This window comes from Adiantum capillus-veneris, chromosome 2 (assembly GCF_014529385.1).
Source record: "Adiantum capillus-veneris isolate H3 chromosome 2, ASM1452938v2, whole genome shotgun sequence".
Lineage (NCBI taxonomy): Eukaryota > Viridiplantae > Streptophyta > Polypodiopsida > Polypodiales > Pteridaceae > Adiantum > Adiantum capillus-veneris.
The window spans coordinates 95,088,493-95,113,844 of NC_140932.1; the positions used below are offsets into that span (position 1 = coordinate 95,088,493).

Here is a 25,352-nt window from a genome sequence, read left to right on the forward strand (position 1 = left end):
GGTGAAGGGACTTGGGAGGATGGGGGCTGGAGGTGAAGGGGTGCTGCGAGGCGGGGTGAGGGCCATGCGAAGCAGAGAAAGGGGGCGGGCGGGCGGGCTGGCAGCGGGAGAGGGGGGGGGGGGGGGGGCGGTAGCAATGGCGGGGAGGGAGCAACAGCGAGCTAAACACACCAACAAAGTGGTAATCAGTTTTCAGGTTTTGACTTCGGGCGTATTTTGTAACTCAAAATAGTACTTGCCCTCGAGATCAGCATCATTTGGGCGTTTTGATGGATCTTAAAGTAATAGAAAAAAGCTTCCTTTCACGCACACACACATTTTTTTTTGTTGTAAATTTGATTTACAAGCGGGAAACCTCAAAGCGAGGAAAACCCACGAAAAGGAAGGGATACAAAAAGCGGAGCACTATAAGGCTCCGAAGGCTAGAAACGGTCGAAGACATCCTGTAGGTATCAAGAGTGATGTCTCCAGCGTCATAAGCAAAATGCAGCGCTTGACCAAGAGATGATTTGAAATAGGGAAAGGGGTCAACGTAAGTGCCTTGAAACATTAAGGAGTTCCTATGGTGCCAGATGGCCCATAGGGTCCAAAATCTGACCCAGGTGAAGAACACCGCAAACTGAGATTGCGGTGATTGCAGCACCCCCAAAAAGCCAAAAGCGTTTGCGAAACGAGCCGGAAGGAAAACGCAGCCGAAGAGTAGTCGACACTTGCCGTATGAAGGCTCTGGAGTGGCGACAACGCCACAATAAGTGTGGCACGGTCTCCTTAGCTTCAAGGCATCTGGGGCAGCGGGAAGGCCCAATATGCCGAGCATGTAACACACTGCCAATAGGTAGAGCTCCCACCAAGCAGCACCACAAGAAAACACGATCCTTCAAAGATAGATGACTTTGCCAAATACGAGACAATGTGTGTTGCCACCACAAGGATGACTCGGAAAGCGACCACAGCTCATTACCATGATGTACCTTCCATACATCCAACTGAAGGATGGCATAGACATTGCCAGCTGAGATACAGTCCAATCGAGTAGTAGCCAGATTCCAATCAGAGAAGCGAGAGTCCACATCCAAAGGAGGAATGGGTGAGTGATCAGCAAGCATCCTTTGAATTTCCCGCCAGAGAGGAGAATAGTGAGGATCCAACCGAAAGCGGGACACTACATCGGCAAACGAAAGAACATAACCTGAGTCATCAGCCACCTGATGCACCTGATAGATTCCTTTTTGGGAAAGAAAATACGCTTGGCGAGGAGACCGTTGAACCAAAGTCAAAGTGAAGGCCCTGCTCCAATGCAGACTCTCCAAACGAAGAGAGTTACCCACAGAGGATTGTCGACCATTCCAAGCCAAATGCGAAGTGACCACCTTCCAATCAACAATGAGAGAAGAAGTAAAGGGATATCAAGGAATGTGTCCTTCAAGCTTCCCAAAAACAACATCCCAATAAGTCGGTTTCCAATGACCAAAAGATGGGGTGCCAATGTGCGTACACAAATGAGAGCCCAGGGTTGCTGTTGCTCCATCAAAATTGGCAACAACATAGCTTTCCGAGCCAAAAGATGACGTCGCAAGTCCAAAATATTTAATCCTCCAAGCCGCTTGGGAGAACCCAACTTGTCCATAGATAGAAGCCGAAGACCCTTCTTGCTAGACGAGGTCCGCCAAAAATGCTCTAAAATATTGGACATGAGGGACTGCAAGCGCAACCGAGGCCAGGATAACAAAGGCAAGTAAAACTGCACATAAGCCACAAGGATGCATTGGACAATCCTGAGACTCACATGAAGTGGCCACGTGGAGACTTTCCAATAATTTAACTTGATGCAAACGTTGGAGCACCCAATCCAGTTTCTGCATAGCCGATACATTCCAACCCAGCGGATAACCCAAATGGCGAACCAGAACATGTGGAGGAACAATCTCCCCAGGCCACAATATCTTATGCCAGTCACCCTCTTTCAGAGGCAATAGCTTGGATTTACAAAAGTTAACTTTGAGGCCTGCTGCCAATCCAAACAAGTGAAGAGTATGCATAATTTGCTGTACGTCATCATAGTGATTGCGAGGCATAAACAAAGAATCATACGCATAGGCCTCACCAGCAAACTGCCGTCCAGAAGGTAAAGTCAGGCCATGTAGCCTACTAGTGGAAGTCAAGGAATCCAAATACATAAACAAGGGATGAGTAGCGATCGCATAAAGCAAAGCACTCAGAGGGAAGCCCTGCCTTACCGACCGCCCCAAAGGCCAAGATTCTGTGAGAGATCCATCCAGCAAGCCTGCAGAAGTGCTATGTGCATACAAGGAAAGCACGACACGAGATAGCCTAGGCCCAAATCCCAAGTGTTGCATGGTATCGGCAATATAATCCAAAAGAATAGTATCAAATGCCTTTTCAATGTCGACCTGCATGACCAAGACATCCTATCGAGTATATTTTGCATATTCCATACCAATAATGCATTCGCGAGGTTATCAGTAATTTGACGTCGTGGAATGAAGCTATATTGAGATTGATGCAAGCCTTCATGCAGAAAGCACTTGAGTCGGTTAGCAAGCATTTTTGCCATTAATTTATATACCATAGGCATGAGTGTAATAGGCCGCCAGTGAGAGAATTCTTCACACAATGCATGCTTAGGTATCAGCTTGAGCAAACCTTCTTTCCAAGAGGAGGGCAATTCCTGTTATTCCCAAGCTGTATTCATCATGAACAACACAAGCGACTTCAAATAATCCCAGAAAGATAAGAAAAATTCCACAGAGAGACCATCCCAACAAGGAGCTCTCCATCGACCCAAATCAAGCAAGCTGGCATACAATTCCGACTCAATGAAAACAGCTTCCAAGTCTTGAGCCTGCCGCATCAAAAGAATGGGAGTAACATGCGATAGAAACATGTGACGTGCTTGGCGAGCTTCTCTCGTGGGAAAATTAGGGGCCTCAAAAATCTTGCCTTTATGAGAGTGTAGGCTAGTGCTAGCTCTCATAAAGTAGAGGTCCACTCTCATGACGGCAATTTAACTCTCCGTATAGCTTGAGACTGCCTGGAGTGATGCAAATGCTGGAAGAATTGTTTAGAAGACATCCTTTATCTGCAAAAGCCTATTGACAAGCTCGAGTCTGCCATTTGGCCAATTTCCTCTCATCATTGTGCTGTAACATAGCACGAGCAAAAAACAACTCAGTCATTTGAGTGTCAGTAAGAGAAGAATGATTAGCCAAGTGCATTAATCTGCTACAAGCATCCTTTGCCTGATTAACCTGGTCCCTTAATTGTGACAAATAATCCCTGCCATAATCCTGGATAACACATTGAACACGCATAACAAAGCGGAACCAGGCTATGTCCATATCAACATACATCTGGGAGATCAAAGGCGGGATGATATCCACAATCATAGCGCGAAAACGCTCATGCTTGAGATAAGCATTATTGATGTTCCAAAGTCTCTTCTTGGGCAGGCGGTCATTGACATCAAAGGAGCCAAAACAAAGTTTCAAGCATACGGGAAAATGATCCGAGAGACACATAGCATAATCAATCCTCATCTTGCATACAAAGTCATCATATTGTTGCATGTGAAAAAGATACCAGCGATCCAGCCGAGCGCGATACATAGATTGAGCAATATGCTGAAAAGTGAATCTTGGATCAGTCACATGCAAAAAGGGCCACAAATCAAGCCCATTACATGTCAGCATAAATTAATCTCATGATTGCTGTTTCATATAAAGCATGTGAGAATGCCCAGTAGTATTATTTGCAAGGTTTGGTGCATGATTAAAATCCCCACAGAGATTTAAATGCATTGGAACGCCAACAATAAGAGGAGATAGCACTCCACAACCGTGCCCTATCTGCAGAAGCTATAATCCTCCAAATTCGAAAACTTCCCCATTAACAATACATTGGGTGACCATCCATCTCCCAGCCGCGGGTCGTTGAAAACCAAGGTCGGGAAGAGTTCATGTCAAACAAGTATAAGCACTCCAAAATAGCCAGCTGATCCTGCATAAGCTATCCAGTAGCCCGTAAAGTAAGAAGTCTGTCCTGCAAATTGATGTTGGTTATGCTCTTGAAGAACGACAATGTCTGCTTTACATGTATGTACATAGTGCCAAGTAAGCCACCACTTATCGTGATTGCATAACCCACGCACATTATAGGAGATGCAATTCAACGAACTGTGCATTCTATATGGTATATATAGTGGGCAAGGAAACGGGAAAAAGGGGAGAAAACTCAAGTACCAATGCCCATCGACACATCCTCCCCAGCTGTAGGTACTTGAGGAGGTGGGTCAAGACCTGGACTCAGGATGTTTAAAAATAAAGGCACCTTGCGATGAAGAGGCTTCTCTTGTAACAACTTCCTTGTAAGAGTGAACCACCTTGTCCCAAGCTTCAGCCAAAGAAGTGTTGTCATTACAAGGGACTTTTTTCTGAAAAGGGGGCACATAATTACAAGACGATGCCGGAATATGGGCTGTAGCAGCTTTAGCGGGTTTCTTGGGCACTGTCCAAGTTTGAGAGGTTGAAACCTGTTCTTTTCCTTTGTCTTTAATATTTGGAGAAGCAGAAAGTGCAGACAATTGTAATTGTTTTCCTTTGCCTTTATTCGCCCCAGCTGTTGGGAGGAGGTTGAAGCACCTTTGGTTTCAACCCCAATAAAAGATTTCGGAGGTGAGTGAGGTTGAGAAGTAGGGACAGGTGAAGGAGGTGGTTGCAGATTTGGTTTCAGACATTCGGACTGCATATGACCAAATTTGCCACAGCGGAAGCAAGAATTTGCAAATTTGCCCCATTTAAGCTTAAATGGACGCTTTCCAACCACTGCATCCCCAGAATCTATCAAAATACCTGCTAGTGTAGGGATATCTCTGTCCCACAGAATACAAAAACGGTTTGTGTTTGCGTCCATCTTAGGAGGGCAAATGACTTTGCCCAGCTGAGCAGCCAACAGAGGAAGAAAGTGACGCCAAGTGCGAGGAAAGTCGACCACCTCAACCCAGACGGGACATTCTCATCCACATGCATCCCAAAAAGAGCCGGAGATAGGGGGCATCCCTGCTTCACTCCAATATTGGAGTGGACCATGTCAGACATTCCCTCAATAGTGCGTACCTGCCCCATCACTGTCTTGTATAAAGCCAAAATCCCCCATATCAGCTCTATAGGCACACCCATGTCCTGTAGTTTGCGTATAATTCTGGCTCTCGGCACTGTATCAAAAGTGTCAGTGGTGGTGAATTCCTCTGGGTCACCTGATCTAGTTCCTGGGTTGCTTTTGGTTTTCTGCTGGATTATCTATTGGGATCAGAATTTGAGCAGTTTCACTCCATTCCATTCATAGGTCAATGGTGACAGTTGAGGCATGTTGTTTGTTATGCTAAGTGGTTGGAGAGAGGCTATATGTGAATTTGCACCATTGTCATCTTTCTAATGGCATGTGTTTCTTTTGCACCACTTTTCGAGAAGACAATAGACATTGCTTCATTACTTGCCCTCTTGCCAAGAAAATATGGGCCTTTGTTTTATCTGTCGGTTTCATGTTGTTGGGGAATCTTTTTCTCCTCGTGACTGGGTTTTTGGAAAAGCATTTCAGCTGCTTTTTGATATGCTTCGCTACAGGGTTTTTGGCATAATTAGACCTTGAGGAATGGTGCAAGTGGTGTTCAACAGCATGTATACAGGTTGAGAGGAATTTTGCTTTGGAATGTTTCTTCGCTCACCCCAGCTGGGGTCATTTCTGTGCCAAATGGACGAGTCTGGAAGGATGCCATCTTGGCGGCAACATCCGTTGCTTAGAGAATTGCTTGATTCTATATCATGACGGCTTTGCCAATCATTCACTTGTCAGGTTTATGTCCAATATTGGACTTCTAGCCTTTGTACATAAAGTGTTGTTATTGGTCATTTGACCATCTACATTTGTTTTGGTAACATGATGAGAGAGAGAGAGAGAGAGAGAGAGATTTTTTACATGGTATTTGCAGTTCCTTGGGCAGTTGGTGGCACAAAGTGGGAAAGAAATCCACCTATTCCGGAAGAGGTATGCAAATTTTATTCCAGATGTTGTCAGTGCAAATTTGGCCAGTCATCAGCTAGCTACCTACAGCACATGTTTCTGTTTCCTTTCTTTTTGCTTTGTTGGTGTTTCTGGTTGTAACTTTGTTTCATGAATAATTCAGGTTGAAATTGTATTCGACTTCGGGCGCGAGACATATGACGTATGACATATGACTAGCTGAAGCTGTTGAACCACACCCTTGGAAAATTGAAGCTTCTTAAGCGCATCTGTAGGTCATGTCACGAATCAACTTCTGGATTCTTGGTCATCTTCGAATAAATTTGAACCCCTTGAGATGCCGTGTTGATCAGTGTCCTTTGACCAGTTTGTGTTTTCTTTTTGGATTGGTTCTAGTTGTACAAGCAAGTTTCTTCAACAATTTTCCTGATTGATTTGCCCCTTTTAATGGTCTGTTTGATTTTGCGGAATTCTTCCCGCTTATTTTTTTTTAAAATCCATTAAATGCACCCTCTGATTCAGTTTTAAGAGCTCCTCCTTTCTATGATGACACATGTTTGTGCAACGGCATTGTATTGATAGCTACCTTAAAAAAGGGAATCTTTTTTACATGTATGTAAGAAGAATGTTAAGGGAAACTATAGAGTTGAGTAGAATTCCATTCTATAAATGGCATGTCAGTTTTAGAGAGAGCTCAAAGGGTGTGAATATCTATCAACCAAATTGTAGTGAAGTCTTTCAAATGTTAAAGCATTGAGGAATAAATTGAGATGTGAGAGCATGTTTCCTTTGGAAAAGGAAATTACAAAATTGCCCACCTAGCACTTTAAAGCACGATTACCTTATCTCCAAAGCTAAATAAACACCGAGGCCTTGCCATTGGCATGCCGGAAAGCTCATACACACGTGCATGTGCCTTACATTAACATTTATTGGCATCTTCTTATAGCCACAGATGGGATATTTCTTCTGGAGGGGTGCTATAACCAAAGAGCATGTGTGTGTATTTAGAGAGCACTTGTGTTGGTCACTTTTGGGATGAATACTTTACAATAATAGCATGAATGGCAGCCTTCTTAGCTACACAGATGAAAGTCTCATCATAATCAATCCCAAAGTCTTACATGACATTAAGCCTAGAATGATTGCAAAGAAAATTAAAAACTGGCTTATAATGGAGTTGTATGTCCACAACAATTGTAATAGTTAACATCGGAGAGAATGCAGGGTAGTCTTGTGGAAGTTTTGGGGCTATTAAAATATGGCTTCGGTACTAACGATGGGAAGAATAATGCAATCTAATAATGGAGTGTAGGCATCCAAACATATTATCAGCTATCACATAAAATGGTTCTGATATTATGTACCTAAGACACGCGGAGACACCTTCATTAACAAGCTAGATCATCAAGTCCCTCTCTAGAATTTTAGAGTTTTATGGTAATTTAATTATGTATGAATGTATATCATGTATGCATATCATCTAAACATATGTGTGCAATAAAGTTTGAACCTTACTTGATCTTTGTGTGGCATAAACAAATTTTATGTGGCATAAGCTCTAAGGGATTCAACATTAATAAGGGACGTCAGTTGCGTTCATCAATTACCCCATTTGAACTCTATATATGGGAGTGTTCATGGTAGAATGCACCTCTTCTCCTTTGTATAACCCCCCTTCCTTACACTCGCTACTATAACCCTTTGTCATTCCCTCAGGGCATAAAGCAAGGATCTTCTCTCATTGATTTTGCGCGATAAGAACCCAATTCAATCATATAGCTTGCTGCATAGAGAAACCATTGTGACAAATTTCAATGGAGTGTTGAGTTATGAAAAATTTAAGCGGAATTTATCGAAAGAAATTTACAACGTTGTTTTTATTTTAGAGCATGCATACTTATCATCAAAGCATTCACGTACACACTTCTATACTTCACGTACATGCATGTATTTGTGATGCGTGTGTGTTTTAGAAGAGTAGTGGATAAAGAAAGCAAATGATTTTTTGTTCAAATGTCAAAATTGATGAATGTTTTTAATGTGATTTATGATACGTTTCTTGAATAGGACCACAAAAAGGGTTCCAAAAGCAAAAATGCTTTGCGAGGCATTCTTGAAAAATAATAATTTCCAAGAGTAGTCTCACTTATTTCAACAAGCCTTCACAAAACTCTTTATAGCAATACTCACTAGTTATTTAATAATAAAATAAGAATCTTGCAAAAGCTCTGCCATGAGCATCAAATCGTTCATATACAAACACCATGCCCAGGACCATATTGAACATTAGCTTGATTTTTTATTATTCTAAAGTGATTGCATCTATAGACTCATTAGTGTTAGAGCATAGATAAACTTCTACATTGATTGAAGAGCCCCTTCCAAAAGACTCCATGATCCCATTAGGAAAAGAGAGAAGTGAGTCACAGGTGAGGATGGCTCTATCTAAAGGGATATAGGTAATGTCACCAATTATGAGTTTGTTATTTGTAATTTGGCATCATATATAAGTGATTTGCAGATTGAAGATGTTTAATTTTAAAATCCTAAGTGGTTTCTAAAAGCAAGATCTTTGTATCTTTTCACAATGGAACTTTCCCATTAGGATGAGCAATCTCCATATGTTCCATACTCTTGATTTGCCTTGAGAAAATGAGAAGAGGCTAAAAATTGAGGTCTTAACGGCTAGAAACGTGAGGAAAAAGAGGTGTTCTCAAGAGAGTGTTAGCCTAAGGTGTTATGTGTGTTTGGATAGCCTTTTACAAACACACACGTTAACATGAACTCTAATTGTTAGAACTACCCATGATCTCACTTCAAGCTTTACTCTGCTATGGTAGCGTTTGTATTTTGACTCGATGTTCAAGTGATGGCTACACACGTATTCTTTTCAAAATCTCACAGTTCATGGAAATATGGAAACCATTGCATATTTTCTTCTTGATGTTACATTGACTATGTCAAGTCTTGGATAGAGAACATAGGCCTTAATGGTGTACAATACACCATTAGACAAGAGATACACAAAAGAACCAAACTTGATTAATGAACCAGCCAAAATGAAAATACAAGGTTGCAATTTATAGAGGATAAAAAGTGTGTAGTATGAAGGCATAAGGATCTAAGAACGTCTCCAATCAACTCCTAGGAAAGTGGGTGGAATCCTCTTTGTAGGAAACATGTTTGGCTTTATCCTTCCACATAATCTGTCCTCATATACACCTAAGCATAGAGCACATGACTTGCTCATGATAGTTTGCCACATGAGCTCCAAGTAGACTAGCAAGGATATACACACATGGGCTCTGAGTAGCATAACCATGGGACAAAGCCAACAAATGTCCCTCAGGTTTTGGACAATGAATAGTGACAAGATGCACTCCAATCTAGGAGTAAATAACAAGAGAAAAATAGAACATACCCAATACCATGAAGTACAAATCAAAATAATGAGATTTTAAGAGTTAGGTTTAGGCCTTATGAGATTCTAATGATGCCTTTTGATTTGAATAATGCACCGAACACGTTGATGACATTTTAAATATTTTTCACTTAGGTCAAGATGCCATGGAAACACCACTAATAAAGTTCAAACTCTTGGTACTCAAATTGACAAGAAAGTATAGAAAATGGCTAAGAGGAAAGAAAGTTCTCCTACTTGGTTGCTGCCAAATGATCAAGAAGTAGAGAATGGAATCTTTGTGTGTGTGTGTGTGTGTGTGGGGGGGGGGGGGGGAGAGAGTGCACGAAGAAAATATGCTCTTTGTTCTTTTCTAACATCAAAAATCTCAAAATCCTCATTAAGATATCTTGTCACTTCTAATCAAAAATATACCATACATGGTTCTTCGAGGCACCTAATCAACTACATGACTAGATTCTGCCACAAACAACATGCATGCAATCTCTCTCTCTCTCTCTCTCTCTCTCTCTCTCTCTCTCTCTCTCTCTCTCTCTCTCTCTCTCTCTCTCGCGCGCGCGTAGCTTTAGAGTTTTCTAAGATTCCCAATCTTATGGGGATTTAAATATAAAAAAGTACTTTTAGAGAAAATTTGAGTTCAATCTTGAGTCAATTTTTTTTTCTAGTTGCTTTTTAATGACTTCCTAGAAGTTGACATATAGATAGTACTAGATCTTTGTAGACGTTAGTTGTATTCAAACAATTTCACATATAATAGATTTTGAGATAAAATAGTAGAAAAATACAAATGACTTTATTTCAAAAAAAATTGTACAATCATGAATTCACAAATTTTTGCATTCTTTGTGTCAAACTTGGACCTTTGAGAAGGAAAAAGCTGAGACTTCGATAACTTAAAAGTTATAAGTCACATAATTTGATAATTGTGACAAGAAAATTTAACGAGTATGGTAACATAAAATTATTCTTGAGTACACCAAATTCTGCAAACAAGTATAGTTTCACCAAAAGATATTGTTTTTTTCATAAAATGTCTATTTTGACCAAATTTATTCCCTTTTATTGCATGGACATCCATTGAAAACCTTTGGGATGATTTTATTGTAAATATGGGATAAAGAACAAGGGATCCAAGTTTTTTCTTCATGGGACCTCCCTCTTTCACTACAAAGTTCTACAAAGGATGTGCCTATGCTCTATTGTAGGTTGAGACCTTTTCCACCATCTTTATTTATCTCCATACTCTTTCTTAGCCTCTATATTGCGTGTTGGGTGCTTCTACTTACGAAGAATCTCTCTTGAATAAAATCATGGTATCTTGGAATGAAGAAAATATGTGTGTGTTGTAGATTTCCATCTATGCTTCCACAACTCTTCATATGGCTATCTATTATATTATAAGACTTCAAAGGATGGGCTTATAATTGATATAACTAGCTTGTTACCCACAAGGTGATAATGATTGGTTGGTTGATATGATTGGCTTGTGATGCTCTAATAAGCGGTTATTAGTTTTGATTTGGTTCTATTTTTGGTAGTTCATGGTTGTCTTTTGTTATTGATGACTTGGTAGTTTTTGGTACTACTTGGTAGTATGATGCTTTCAATATTGCCTGTGAGCTTTTGAGTACTAATTTGGGACTGCTTGTATTTCTTCTGGTTGGCAACATGCTTAGATATGTTGGAGACAACATGGAAGGAATCACAAGGCCACACCCTGTTTGTGAAGCAGATAATTGTTGATGTTAGGCTTGGGAAGAGATTCATGTTATATCCTAGGCCCCAAGTTGTTGATTCGGTCGTTATGATCCACGTGTTTGGCGTTTGTGTTGCATGTGGTGAGTTGTTGGAGTCTGCAAGGGTTGTTGGATCCTTTATGCTCGAGTGTCGACGTCAGTATCACCCCCTTTGCTTCAGTCATTTGTTACAAAGCAAGGATAATTGTGCCAAACCTGGTTGTACTATGGTGATCTCGAAGGTGGCAAAGTCCTGGGTCAGTGGGCATCATGTTGTGAAGAGTAAGTATAGGCATGTTTACAAATCATATGCTTACCTGCAATGAATGTGAGGTTGTTTGTAAGTACGTGATGTCTTTCTCTATTTTGGCAGCGGAAGAGGGTGCTGTAGTGGCTAGATCCAATGGATGAAATAAAGAGGTGTTCAAGGACGGGAAAGGTGCCACAAAATCTGTTGCAAGTGCTGAGGATGAGGTTATCAAAGAGATTTAGGGAATGTTCTCCATGATTTAAAGTATGGTAGTGTGGAAGGGAAAGAGACTGAGAAGGACAACATTGTGATACCATGGGGGACAGTGAAGGAAACACACATGGATGATGGGAGGGTTGCCCCCTATGACTATGACCACAAAGATGCTAAAAAGACTAAAGACAATGTGGGAGGTAAAGTCCCTTACATGGTGGAGCTAGATGCTACCGGACCATATGATGCTGACACAAAGCTTGGAGATCAAATCACTAATGAGGATGAGAACATGCAAGGGGAAGGTGCCGCGGCCAAGAAGGGAGTGGAAGAACTTAAAGGGGAAGGGGAAGAGGACAAGCAGGGGGTGGAAGCCAACAAGGAGGATGAGGGGGAGCCCAAGAAGGGGGATGAGGGGGAGGCCAATATGAGGGTGGATGCCAAGGAGGGGAAAGGGGTAGATGATGCCAAGAAAGGGGAAGTGGCACATGCGAGGAAGGGGGAAGAGGCAGAAAGGGGAAAGGCAGGCAATGCAATGAACAAGGATGGGTCTGAGGATGCCAAGGAGGAAGTGGCAGCAGAGGATGCCAAGGAGGAAGTGGTAGTAGAGGATGCAAAAGTGAGCAACATCGATGGCGGTGTGGATCTAATTGCTGGTGATGTTGTATAGATCCGACAGGTGATTCTACTGATTATTTGACGACCCAGTTGGAGCTTTTTTGTGTGCAAAGAAAGAAGCGCAACCATGCCCCTGGCTAGGTGTCTCGTGCATGAAAATTGTAGCCCTTCTTACATGCTTATGTATTTTGCACAATTTCACTAAATCAATTCAACTTTTGGCCTTTGTATTTCATCTCTTGTTCTCTCTATGCTAGTCTTGTGTGTTCAGCTTGTAACTATGTTCCAATGTTACTATTCATTTTCAAACTAAGTACTGCACAATACAATATCAAATTGGTACTATCTAGTACCAAATTGGTACTAAGTACTGCACAATACAATACCAAATTTGGTACTATTTAGTACCAAATTTACTCTATTGAGTACCAAATTTGGTACTTATTGGTGTCATACCAGTTCTCTTTTTTTATATATATATATATGATGATTGCATTATCTGTTTGCCTCCACTCATTTGGACTGTTGGTATTGTAGTAAAATCTTGGTGGCTAGATGAGCCATCGACAAACACAATGCTTGTGCGGCTGATGTGGTTGTTAAACCTAGGCAGCTGATTGTGCTTGATCTCAATGGGGTGTTATTGACAAGCTGCAGTGAGCTTTCAAAGGCCTTTGGGTTTTGGACAAGAAGCTCCAACCACGGATCGTCAATGTCTATAGCTCGCTAATTTGTCTTGTAAGGTCAAATGCTGAGAAGTTCATACTAACTCTTAAAAAGAAAGCCAAGAACATTTTGTGGTCCTGCTATAAAAGGAGAAAAGTGATAGATATATTGAACACTTGCTTCCCTCACCATGTGACGCAGAAGTATTTTGCAAGTAACTCATGTGAGCCTTGAGTGTTTTAGAGGTTAAGTTACGCATACCTCTAACCTCCTTTTGGCATGGCAAATGTACTCTCCCGAGAAGACCGTGAGACCTCGCGACAGAATATGGCGGAGGTGCCACACATGCCCAAAAATGTGGACGACAAGCCTGTTTTCTTAAAGAACCTAGGGACAGTGTGGGCAAGACACCCGCAGTTTGATGCTAGCAACACAATTCTGGTGGATGATTGTAGATACAAGTCACTCAAAAATAACTATGAGAGTTGTCTTGCAATCAGATCATACTTCCCTGTGGTAGTAGGCAAAGAATACCCTTTTTACTTGGTGGACCTCATTTTACCGTGGTTACTGGGATGGATACACGATCAGTACTCAAAAGGGTCCACTCGCAAGAACTCAATCTTTGCAATAGAAGATGCTATTTCGTTGTATGTTGTTGATTACTTCATACAAATGGGGGGTTACTCTTACATATTTGATCCCCCTGACCTAGGAAATTCCTGAACTGTTGTACTTGGTGAAATTTTGTATCATGACACATAATATATAATGGAAACCCACTTTTTTGGTATATTGTCTTGGGATCTTAATCTCTAGTGTCTTTTCTCGTGTTCTCTAGTAGTTTGTAGTCTAAAAGCATATTTTTTGAAATCCCTGACATTGGTCTAATACAATGGTGAAAATGTACAAAATTGCACAATACCAAACTTGGTGCTATTTAATACAAAATTTGGTGCTAGAATAGTACCAAACTTGGTGCTATGCAGTATCAAACTTGGTGCTATTTAGTACAAAACTTAAGCTATGAAGAAGTACCAAAATTGATACTGCTTGTCATCACTTTGGTACTTGCTAGCTCCCTTTTGGTACATGCGCTTATGCAAATAATTCTACAGTAAAAGTTTTGGTACTGCTTGTCATCTCTTTGGTGTCGGTTACGTCCCTTTTGGTACTGGTTAACTTATTGTTTTGGTACTAGTTAGGGGCAAGTTGGTATAGAGATTGACTGTTAATGTACAACAATCTCAAATATTGAACAAAGGATGTGAATAATAACAAGAAAAAATGTAAATCATGAGGAGAAAAAGATGTATTCTCTCTGGGAGAAGAAGTATTCACTTGCCCACTTAGGGGTTCTGGAATTGTGTTTCAAGTAACATGGATGCACCATCATTGCTCTCATCATCATCATATGGCATGCTATTTTACATGTTTTCATATACTACGATAGATAACTTGAATTGATTAAGGAATCCTGTAATAGGCTCCATTGGGAAACGTATAGCCCTTACAAGATGTGAGTAGATCATGACTGGAGATGTTTGATCCAATAGGTTATATGTATCATTTTTCCTTCGACTTGGCCATATCAAAATCCTTCAACAACCTTCCCTTTTCTAACAACCTTGTTATTGCCCTTATCCTTTTGTGCTTTCATCGTCTTGTACAAAACTTTTGTTTATTTGATTAGGTAGAAGTCCTCTTTAGCCTCGACTACTTTGACTACAAAGTTATCGCCAGTGGACATCATTCCACATAACATTTTAGGGCATCCTTCATAGAGTGGAAGGTTAGAAACTTGACTCATCGACATAGAATTTGAATATCCATCATCCCTTCATGTATCACCAGACTCTGGTAGTGGTTTGATGGAAAGATATTTCCATTCTTCTATGTGTATTCTATTTTTTCATTTTGTCCATAGCTCACTCATACATGGATCACAAAAGCATGAAAGTGTTCGAAAGCATACGGCGCACGGATTTTTGTCCTTTGAATACCCATCAACACAATGAAACGAGCGGGATCCCATGATGTGTTCATAGTCCCACTGGAGATTGCCTTGCACATCATCCGTGCCAATAAGCAAGAAGCAGAGCCTCTCTATTGGGAAGTTTAAGGGAGTCAAACCTCTAGTGTTGAGAAACTAATCAAAGGATAACTTTTGAATTCAAACATGCAAAACGGCTAGTTTATTTGAATTCAAATTTCCCCCATAAACTAAAATTTAAAATCTAGCAAAAAAAACCATATCATGTAACATATCTATGGAAAGAGCTTGGCATGTAGATTATAGAGCTATAATCTCCACTAAAATCGGAGATCATATGTAGCAGTTATGGAGGCCAAAAATCATAAGGTTGTCCACCTCTTTTTGGGGGGAAAAGTGCATCCTTTGACCATTCTTACACCTCTCTTACACACCCACCATTCTTGCACACATGGCATGCATCTATTCATCAAAATGTTAATAACCTCTACAATCTCATGGTAAATAAAGAGGCCCTCCTAGACCCCATCCTCCTTCTAATGCTCTTGGTTGAAAAGTTGCATTCAAAAAGTTGACCACATTAGCTGCACATTTCATAGGCCAGCCATTTGGTTTCAATTCCACATGCGTCAAGATTATCTTGATAACTGCCCATGCCCCATCATGCTCTCTTTTTCCATGGGGGGATGCTGAGAAGTTATGCGTCATGTGCAAGCCTGTCATTTGATAGTACTTGGCCACAAAATAGCAAGGTCTACGAGCTTTGAATTGTGAAGCAACACCATTGGACCACACCCAATGGTGCTGCAAACAATGTCCATGTTGTTTCAGTCACTTCTCATGAAGCATGAGACAATGGTGTACAAACAATGTGATTTTTGCAGCTCAAAAAATGTTTGGTGGCACAACAGTTACTGAAATATTTCCTTATGTTTATTCCTTGACAGTCCTAGTGCTTGCTTGCGCCAACATCGTGCCACCGCTGCGCAAATGTTCTTCCTTGCCCTGGCTCTTTCTTTGCTTCCTTGTTCGCGTTTCTTTGTAGCCCAATAGTTACAAATAAAATCTTGATTAGTGAGACATATTGGAATGGAAGTCCTAATGGGATGGCTTTGTATCTATTCATCCGTGCTTGGACCACCTTCCAGATCATTGAAAGAGAGCAGTTGTGGATCACCCGAGCAATAATCTCCTAGAGAGAGAGAGAGAGAGAGAGAGAGAGAGAGAGAGAGAGAGAGAGAGCTGACAGTGTCTATGGACCTTGCTGCTTGCTGGCTGCGGTTATCTCTGGCCATGAAGAGAGAGAGAGAGAGAGAGAGAGAGAGAGAGAGAGAGAGAGCTGATAGTGTCTATGGACCTTGCTGCTTGCTGGCTGCGGCTATCTCTGGCCATGAAGAGAGAGAGAGAGAGAGAGAGAGAGAGAGAGAGAGAGAGAGAGAGAGAGAGAGAGACCACAACAACTTTAGTGGCTATGGAGCAGGCAACGTGCAAGATGCCAAACTTTGTGTGTGTGTGTGTGTGTGTGTGTGTGTGTGAGAGAGAGAGAGAGAGAGAGAGAGAGAGAGAGGTGTTGGAACCATAACCCCTTGATCTCGCCATCACCCCCACCTCTTCTTGGGAGTTGCCTTTTTCAAAAGTTAGAAAGGTCTTTAAAAATAAAGAAATATATGGCCCCTCTCCAATTCCAATTAAAAGGTTCTCTATTTTTACACACATGAACCACCAAGTTTATGTTCTGTCAATGATAGTCCTTTTTGTACCACCAAACCATGCTTTTATTCATATATATATATATATATACACATATGCATATATACACATACACATACACACACGCACGCACACACACACACATACACACACACACACACACACACACCTTCTTGTGTCTTATCTTGATCTCATTTTGTCTTTCTTTCTATCCATCCCTCAACCCACGTAGGTAACCCTTTCTTTCTCCTAGCTATATCGATGCACCATGTGTATTTAAGCATGGTGTACATTTGTGTGCATGTATCTTCATGCATGTGTCCCATGTCTCCCTTTCTCCCTCAAATGCCACTACATGTCCAAGATATATGCTATCAAATGCACCTTTTCTATTTTCTTTTCTCAAATTACTTACTACATTCAATGTGCATAGACTTGTTCAAATAGTTTATAATTTCTTAAGGTAATTCCTAGGACATTTTAAACCTTCAAGGTCTTGAAATCCATTTACATCTTTCAACTCATAGGCCTAAAAGTGCCCCATCATCTTCTACCTACACCACCAATTGTATCCACAATTCTCTACAAATTTCCAAATTCCAACAAGCCAATCGTGGGGGGAGCATCTTTCAAAAATGTGTATAGCACATGTGTTCAAGAGGTATTTATTAAATCTCTCTATGCACACATTCCTCCATAGATTAAACGAGTCTCGTACATGTAACTATGCAAGTCTTTGAAATATTAAAAACCCCTATGGGTGAACTCATGTGCTATACGTACACACACACACACACACACACACACACACACACACACACACACACACACACACACACACATATTGAGATGAATTCTTGAGAAGCAATAAAGTCCTTTTGTGATCCTTCTTAATCTGTTATTGCGAGAGACAAAGTTTGAATCGCCTAAAGAAATTCAACACATTTAAGTTAATCACATATAAAGTGCATCCTATATCTATTTAAATCGATCACATCTAAAGTGCAACCTAGACCTATTTTTATTTATGAAGATCACACGATCCATTGTCTACCTTTTTTGCCATACTAAAAAAGAACTTTAGCTCTAGGGACTCTTTGAGATAGAAAGAAGAAGCTAGTCTTTCATTAACACATTTAGAAAATGGGAGCCAGCAAGCTTGGAGAGAAATTTAGAATAAAAGCCAATGTAAGGTTACGTTTTCTTATCATACTATCCAGCCAAAGTGGTGAGGCTACCAATTCCCTCTACAAACCCGCGACCAAAAAACATCTCCCCATTCTCGACATGGTAAAATTTGAGCTCTCTGAGGGAAAATTGTGCAAATATATGGCATGTCTACTCCCCAAGTTTTGGTTGTAATAGTGCACTATGTTGTTCGCACTAAGATGTGCACTCTTTTCCTCTTCTACCTTATATAATATCACTTATATGGTGATTACCTTGACTTATATATCTTGTAAGAGAGGTAGAAATTGCCAATCTACCAAGGGTAAGACCCCCCTTTACTTACACTTTGGGAGTCACCGTGGGAAAGGAAGGGGTTTAAAAGCTCAAATGCTTTGGGTTCCACATTAGGCAAGTGAAAACCTAAGGCTACCTTCTGAGGAAGAACTTATGGGGGATTGTTAATCCTATGGGATGAATAGATCCATTGAGACCATTCAAGCTAGGGTAGCCCAAGCGCCATACCAAAAAAAGTATGAGCAAGCCCTTGGGATCATCTGTGCTATAGCACTTGACATTTTTTTCCACCATTTGGATGACAGCCAATAAATGAGCAAGGAATTAGTCCTAAAGCTTTACACAATATTCTCTATAGTATAATAGTCTTAGCTATTCTAGGTATTGCTTAAGCTCATATAGTTGAGCATATTTAGGTCGTACTCATTATGAAAAATTCACTCATTCGATTGTGATATAAAGCCAATATTTGAGCACTAATTCCGCTTATAGAGGATTCAATTCTATGAAAAATTTCCCAATCCATAAGCTACATTGACAAAGTTACCTCAATTTGACATCCACATAAATCTCAACAATCTTTAAGTCAACAACCTTTAGTGTTGCATATCAATTAAGTACCTTAATTTCATTTTATTGGTAATGATTTTATGCCAAAAAAAATCTTTTTAGATTATATTTCCATTTTTCTACACAAGATATCTATAGATACAAATCTCTTTTCACACAATCCTATGGTTCCTTGGTAGTTATACTAACAAGGAATTCATGTTAAAAAAGGCAAATTTTAGTGCTTTAATTTAGTAGATCTTTCTTAGTAAAATATCTTAGCCTACTAAAATATTGAAATAATTTTTTAATAAACTATATAATAAGTCATATTACATTTTCTTTTTTGGTTTTCATATACTCTACAATGCTTAGTGCAAATTTTCCACATAAAAAAATTGATTGAAGCTAAGCACCATAATCCCATCATTCACGCATTTCAATCAATTCAATTTCTTTAGTTCACATTATGGTGTAGATCTAGGGTTGTGAATGTACGAAATTTAGGAGTTTTACATTTTTGGGTCATCTAAGTGTTTTTCTAGCCTCTCTATCCAAGTTGGCCATGGAAATACATATAGTGGAGACTCCACATTAACAAATGTTCAAGCCATGTTAAATGGCACTCTTAGTGCCTAGCTGTGTAAAGTTGATAAAAATATCATATTTTCCTCATCCTATTGACATATTGTTAATATTTCTATGGTTTACACTCATTATTTCCACTAAGTATATATTTTTTAGTACAATTTTTTCCTTTAAATTTATACCTATCCATAGAAAATGGAAATTATTTAGAGCATTCCATCCTAGAATAATTTTTGACACAATTACGAAGTACTAAAATTGCATGTATGAAAAAACTAGCTTCCATAATGTGGCATTTATAATCCCTTGGAAAGTTACAAGATTGGATTAAATATAATCATGTCAAAGTTATATTGATTCTAGTAGAACAAACATATAATCCCAATGTTGTATTGTTCGCTTTGTAGGGTACTAGGTGCCCCTAACTCGAGGAAGAATTTCCTTATAATATGGAATCCATATGCAAAATGGTCAAGCATATAAGGGCAAGTATGGTTTCTTCTTTTGGTGAAGAAAATTACTTTTTAGTTCAGAGCAAAATATCAATCTATATACATTAAGGAGCATGAGGGAGATAGTTACATACGTCATAATAGAGAGATGGAGAGGAGGTGAGAGAGCTATCAATGCAATGAAGTCAGTTTTGGCTTCTTTTAATGTGATTAAGTGCTTATTTTAATGTGATTAAGTGTTATAAGTGAATGAAGTGCATCTTCTTGAGGTTTTTGCTTCACCTCAAACCTTGGGTTTATGAGGTTTACCCAACAACCTTGAACTAAAACTAATGGACGTCGTCTTTCCCACTAGCTCAATCGGTGTTAAAAATGTATGAGTACCATACCAAAGAACAATCAAGAGCAAATAAATGTATATTTGCTACTAAAATCTAACTAGTTACACATCTTAATTAAAGCAAACTGCGAAAATACAACCATTTACAGATCATCATCCACTCTGATAAGTTTCAATACATCATAGTCAACAAATTTTTTTGCATAACCACTGAGGAGTCTACAAACGCTCAAAGCCATAGTAAATTTAATATGCTAGAGAAAAATTTCCAAGTCAAAATTAAGATAACTTCAAAATAGTCTTTATATTAGCATTAATGGTACATTGTTACATTAGCACAGACTAAAAGGATTAGATCTCCACATATCTTCACCGACAATTGAAAGTGAGAACTTGTATGAAGAGGCTGATGAAGTTTGCAAGAGATACGGCTTATGCATAATATCAGAACCAACCATTCTTGGGACTCTATGATATATGGCAAGAGGCTACCAAACAAAAATCTCATGTTGGCAATGAAAATCAAAATGAAGCTAGAAAATAAGTGCTCTTTTGAGAGAAGAGGATATTGTGTGCACTATGGAACCAAAGATCAATGAGATGATTAAGCCTTGGGAAAGGGAGGAAAGTCCAAGTCTTTCCCCAATTATTTGGGCTGGCAGTCTACATCTGAATGAACTTGCAAAGAAGGGATCCAATAAATGACACCACCAATGTGTTCACTTTAAAGATGACACTAGTCCTTCTTTCAAAAGTAGAAAGATTGTAAATAGAAGTCATTAAATTATCCAAAAGGAGGAATTGTACTAACTAAAAAGTCATAAAAACCATATAATAGTAATAAAATTTGTTTCAAATCCAAAACATTTCTCATTATGAGCAATACTAAAAATCTCATTCCCCACTCTATGCCGCAGCAACAATAAGTCCAATATCCTTCGGAACAAAAAATACTAATAACAAAGCATAGGTTGAACTGAGTGATTAGGGGAAACCAACACCATTCATAATTGTAACTCCCAAGAACTAACTAGTGTTTAGCAAAGGCTAGATCCAAAAGGAATTAATTTAGACTCCATACAATTGAGCAAAGACAATGCTTTTTAGCTAAGCATTATTCAAAATACCGTTTATACCCATCTTGTGCAACAACATGGTTAAAGGAAAGACATTTTTAACAATAATAGCCACGTTTCATGAACCAACAAGGATTCTATTTCTTGCAATTTGTAATATCCTTAAACGATTATTGTTTGACATTAGGGCTATCAGAACAAGCTATCTAGGCCTTATTCCTGGGAAGCTACCCAAATTTTCAACTATCTTCAGATTTGAATGCTTTCAGAGTCCATTTCAGTAGATTATGGGAAGAAAAGCACATAACTATATGAGGTTGAAGCCGCCACAATTTCATGTTTAGCCATTTTTTCAAGGGGGGTGAGTGTAGCATTGAGAGAAAAAGAGTGCAATACCCACCGTAAACATTAGAATGCTCACCTCCTGAAATGTAGGTAGATACCTAAGTCCAAGGTATGATGAGACTCACAAAGCATCACCAAAACTGCTAGATATCATGCTCTTAGTGGTGGATGTGTGTGTGTGTTGATATATTAAGATACTACTTATACACAAGATAACCTTTTGTCCAAAAGACAACTGGCTTTAAACATTAAAAAGGTGGTTTGCACAAAAATGATTTTTCATTCGACTACAATATGATCAAAATGACATAACATTCTATTTATTTATACATCAAGACTAAACCATTTTATGAGCATGAAATACGTCGAGTTCCGGACTGCAACAAAGCTAAACCTTTTTAAGCAAATATAGAATTCTCACATGCATCCATATAGACAAGAAAACAGATTTTGTTAGACTTAGCTAGGTATGGCAGGTGTCAAAAAACCTATCAATCATTATCCATGTCTTACTTAAAGATTATTAAACTAGCTATTGTCCTAAATGTGTAAGTGTATGAAAGGCTTAAACCTGCTTAACCTGATTTGGCCACATAGAATTCTCACATCCATCCATATAGAATTCTCACATGCATCCATATAGACAAGAAAACAGATTTTGTTAGACTTAGCTAGGTATGGCAGGTGTCAACAAACCTATCAATCATTATCCATGTCTTACTTAAAGATTATTAAACTAGCTATTGTCCTAAATATGTAAGTGTATGAAAGGCTTAAACCTGCTTAACGTGATATGGGGGGGGGGGGGGGGGTATTTTTGGCTAGTTGTGGGTTAAAACACCATGTATAGTGTCATAAAACCCTCAACAAAATGGCATTGCAGAGAGAAAAAATAGGTCACATATGTAGATGGAAAGATGTATGGTCAAAAGCCAAGGTTTGCTACATGTGTTTTACTTTGAAGCTATCATGTGGGAAACACATGTACTACATAGGTGTCCCACTAAAGCATTTCAATATTTAACTCTTTATGGGGCTTGGCATGGCAAGAAGCCATCCATTAGCCACCTGCATGTGTTTGGTTGCTTGGTTTATTTTGCTACTTGAGGAACATACAGAAAGTTTATATTTTTGTTGGCTACAAACATAGCCAACTAAGCACTCCAATGCATAAGTACATTTGGAGAGTCAAAGAAATGCACCATCAAATTCAACAAAAGAACAATATGTGCCATCAAACATCAAAAGTAGAAACCAAAAGACAACCAAAAAGGTATAGCAAAAGAAGAAAATGGTTCCAAAATATCCCCTGATATTCCTCTCTTTTGAAAATAAAAGCTTTCCTTTTAATAAAAACGTCTTAGTTACCAACTCAAAAATCTCAACTCAAGTCATCAATCAATCAAGATATGCAAAAAAAATCCTTTGGCATAATCAAAGCTGGGCAATTAGCCTAGCATGTGAGGCTTGGAAAATTATGGAAATATTCTTCGATGCTAAGTTTCCTTTGTTTGGTCTCATATTGCAGGAGGGTGAAGATGTGGTTGGCCTTGTCAATAGCATAATCTCACTTGTCATATGCATTTAACTCACTTGCAATGCATTGTAGAGGATGAGGACAAGTTAGTAGTGCTTCTGAAAGCACTTCAAGACAACAAGAACTTTGACTCTCCTCATATGCATTTAATTGACTCACTTGTAGTGCATTGTAGAGAATGAGGACAAGTTAGTAGTGCTTCTCAAAGAACTTCATATTTTCCTTGTCATATGCATTTAATTGACTCACTTGCAGTGCATTGTAGAGGATGAGAACAAGTTAGTAGTGCTTCTCAAAGCACTTCAAGACAACAAGAACTTTGACTCTCCTCATATTGCAGGAGGTGAAGATGTGGCCGGCCTTCTCAATAGCATAAGCTCAATATGCTTTCAATGGACTCAATTGGAGTGCCTTGTAGAGTATGCGGACCAGGTAGAAATGCTTCTCAAAGCACTTCAAGACAACAAGGACTTTGACTAGCTTTGTCACTATTCTAAAGGATCCAATTCTAGAGCTTGAGGTGTCATTAATAGTTTGTAGCAAGAAGAGAAGAAGATCCTCAAGTATAAGAACACAACAAGGTTACAAACCTCAAGTATCACTACTCATCATGAAGATGAGGTTTCCACTAGTGGAGGCTATGTTGTTTCTTCCAAGGGGAGAAGGTGTCATGAATGGGGGACACTAGGCCACTATGCCAAAGATTGCTTCACCAAGCACCCTTGCCCGCATTGTGGAAAGACTAAAAATGCACCATCCAATTGTTTCTAGAAAGAGAAGGGTAAAGAATCCAAACTCCATAAACTACCAAGTCATAACCGAATACTACCAAAATCTTTCAGTAAGGGTTTAGAGGTACCAGCAACACATCCAATACTATCAAAACTTCCAAAACTACCAAGACTACCATTCTATATCAAGCTCATATATTTATCAAGGTATTCTTCTATGTTCACCTTGACCAACTTTTCATCAGAGCCTTAAGCTTTAATTAAGTGTTTAATAATGCCTCTAAAAGTATGATTGTAGCTCTACTTTATGCCCCATAAGCCCTATCAAAGAGGGTGTGTTGGTTTTCACAAACTTTATCATGGCATGGAGCATCTAGAAATAGTCGGAATACCCATGTAGGGTCACATATACAAAACCGTTGACCATGTGTACACACATTTTTAGCTATATACTAGTATTTTGGGTCTATATTTTCCTTTTCTCTCTCCTCTTGCTAGAAATTTCTCTCCCTTTCTCTCTTCCTCTCGATCAATATCATCTTCAATCTCTCTTTGGCTCCCTCAATCACCTTCTCTCTCTCTCTCTCTCTCTCTCTCTCTCTCTCTCTCTCTCTCTCTCTCTCTCTCTCTCTCTCTCTCTCTCTCTCTCTCTCTCTCTCTCTCTCTCTCTCTCTCTCTAATGGCCTCATTATCTCCCTTGAATTCGGTGGTGTGCATAGGTTGGGATTAAGGAGGGTAGAAATGAGAAGCCTCATTTTTCATTGCAGTCTACCTGGGCTACATGAACATCCATTTTGTGAAATATCTAAGGGCATCCAATTGCAGTGTTGTCCAAAATGTTAGAAATCAACTCTAATTCCACTAGCTAACTTTGAGGTTTTCATAGGGATATTATTTTGCCTCCTTAAGTATATATAGGTTTTGATCAATGTGTGGATAAAGAGGGGAACATTCTTCTCAATCTTTCAAATAAGTTCTAGCTCTAAGTCGTTTTGGCTTATTGACCTTGCATAATACAATTTTCTTGATAGAACTGAGAACGTTTCTATGATAAAGAGGTGGTACAATACCTACCTAGGGCTATATGTAAGTATTCGTATAAGCAACACCATCATGAAAGTTCTAACCTCTGCTGGTTAAATTTTGGGTGCTTAAACAATAGTTTCATTGTTATTTCTCCTAACATTAGTGAAGCTTTGACAACTTACAAAATATTTTGGTACAATAATAAATATCTTAATATATCTTGGGGGCATGAATAACAACCGGAAAGGGTCTATTTGCACTTGTAAAACACATTCACGTCTAACAAAAATGCCTTGGTTCTTTGTATGGATGCAGATGAGGACGCTCCTTCCTTGGGTGCTAAGATTTTTTACTATACAAATTGTTATGAAGAAGCATATAGCTTTCTTCTCTTCACTTAATAGAATGAAGTTTCACTCTCTATCTATTTTTGTAGAAATTTTATAATAATTTAAAGTTTTGTACAAATACAATTACTGATGTTAGAAAAACAAGAAGATCTCTCATGAAGAAAATGTGCCCAAGAAGGAGGCAAGTCCCTCGAGAAAATAGGGATGCATGACCTATGAGACCAAGTTACAATTGAAAATATGCTTTT

The 25,352-nt window shown here is 39.2% G+C and overlaps 1 protein-coding gene across 1 annotated transcript in view; it reads left to right on the forward strand.

Moving 5' to 3' along the window:
- The window catches only part of CIB22 (LYR family of Fe/S cluster biogenesis protein), a 100,626-nt gene extending 94,043 nt beyond the window's left edge, over positions 1-6,583 (forward strand). Inside the window, exons 4-5 of the mRNA XM_086487775.1 lie at positions 6,005-6,060; positions 6,200-6,583. Coding sequence (XP_086343901.1) covers positions 6,005-6,060; positions 6,200-6,244 — 101 coding nt within the window. The 3' untranslated portion in view covers positions 6,245-6,583. The remainder of the gene's footprint in view (positions 1-6,004; positions 6,061-6,199) is intronic.
- Positions 6,584-25,352: the final 18,769 nt, after the last annotated feature.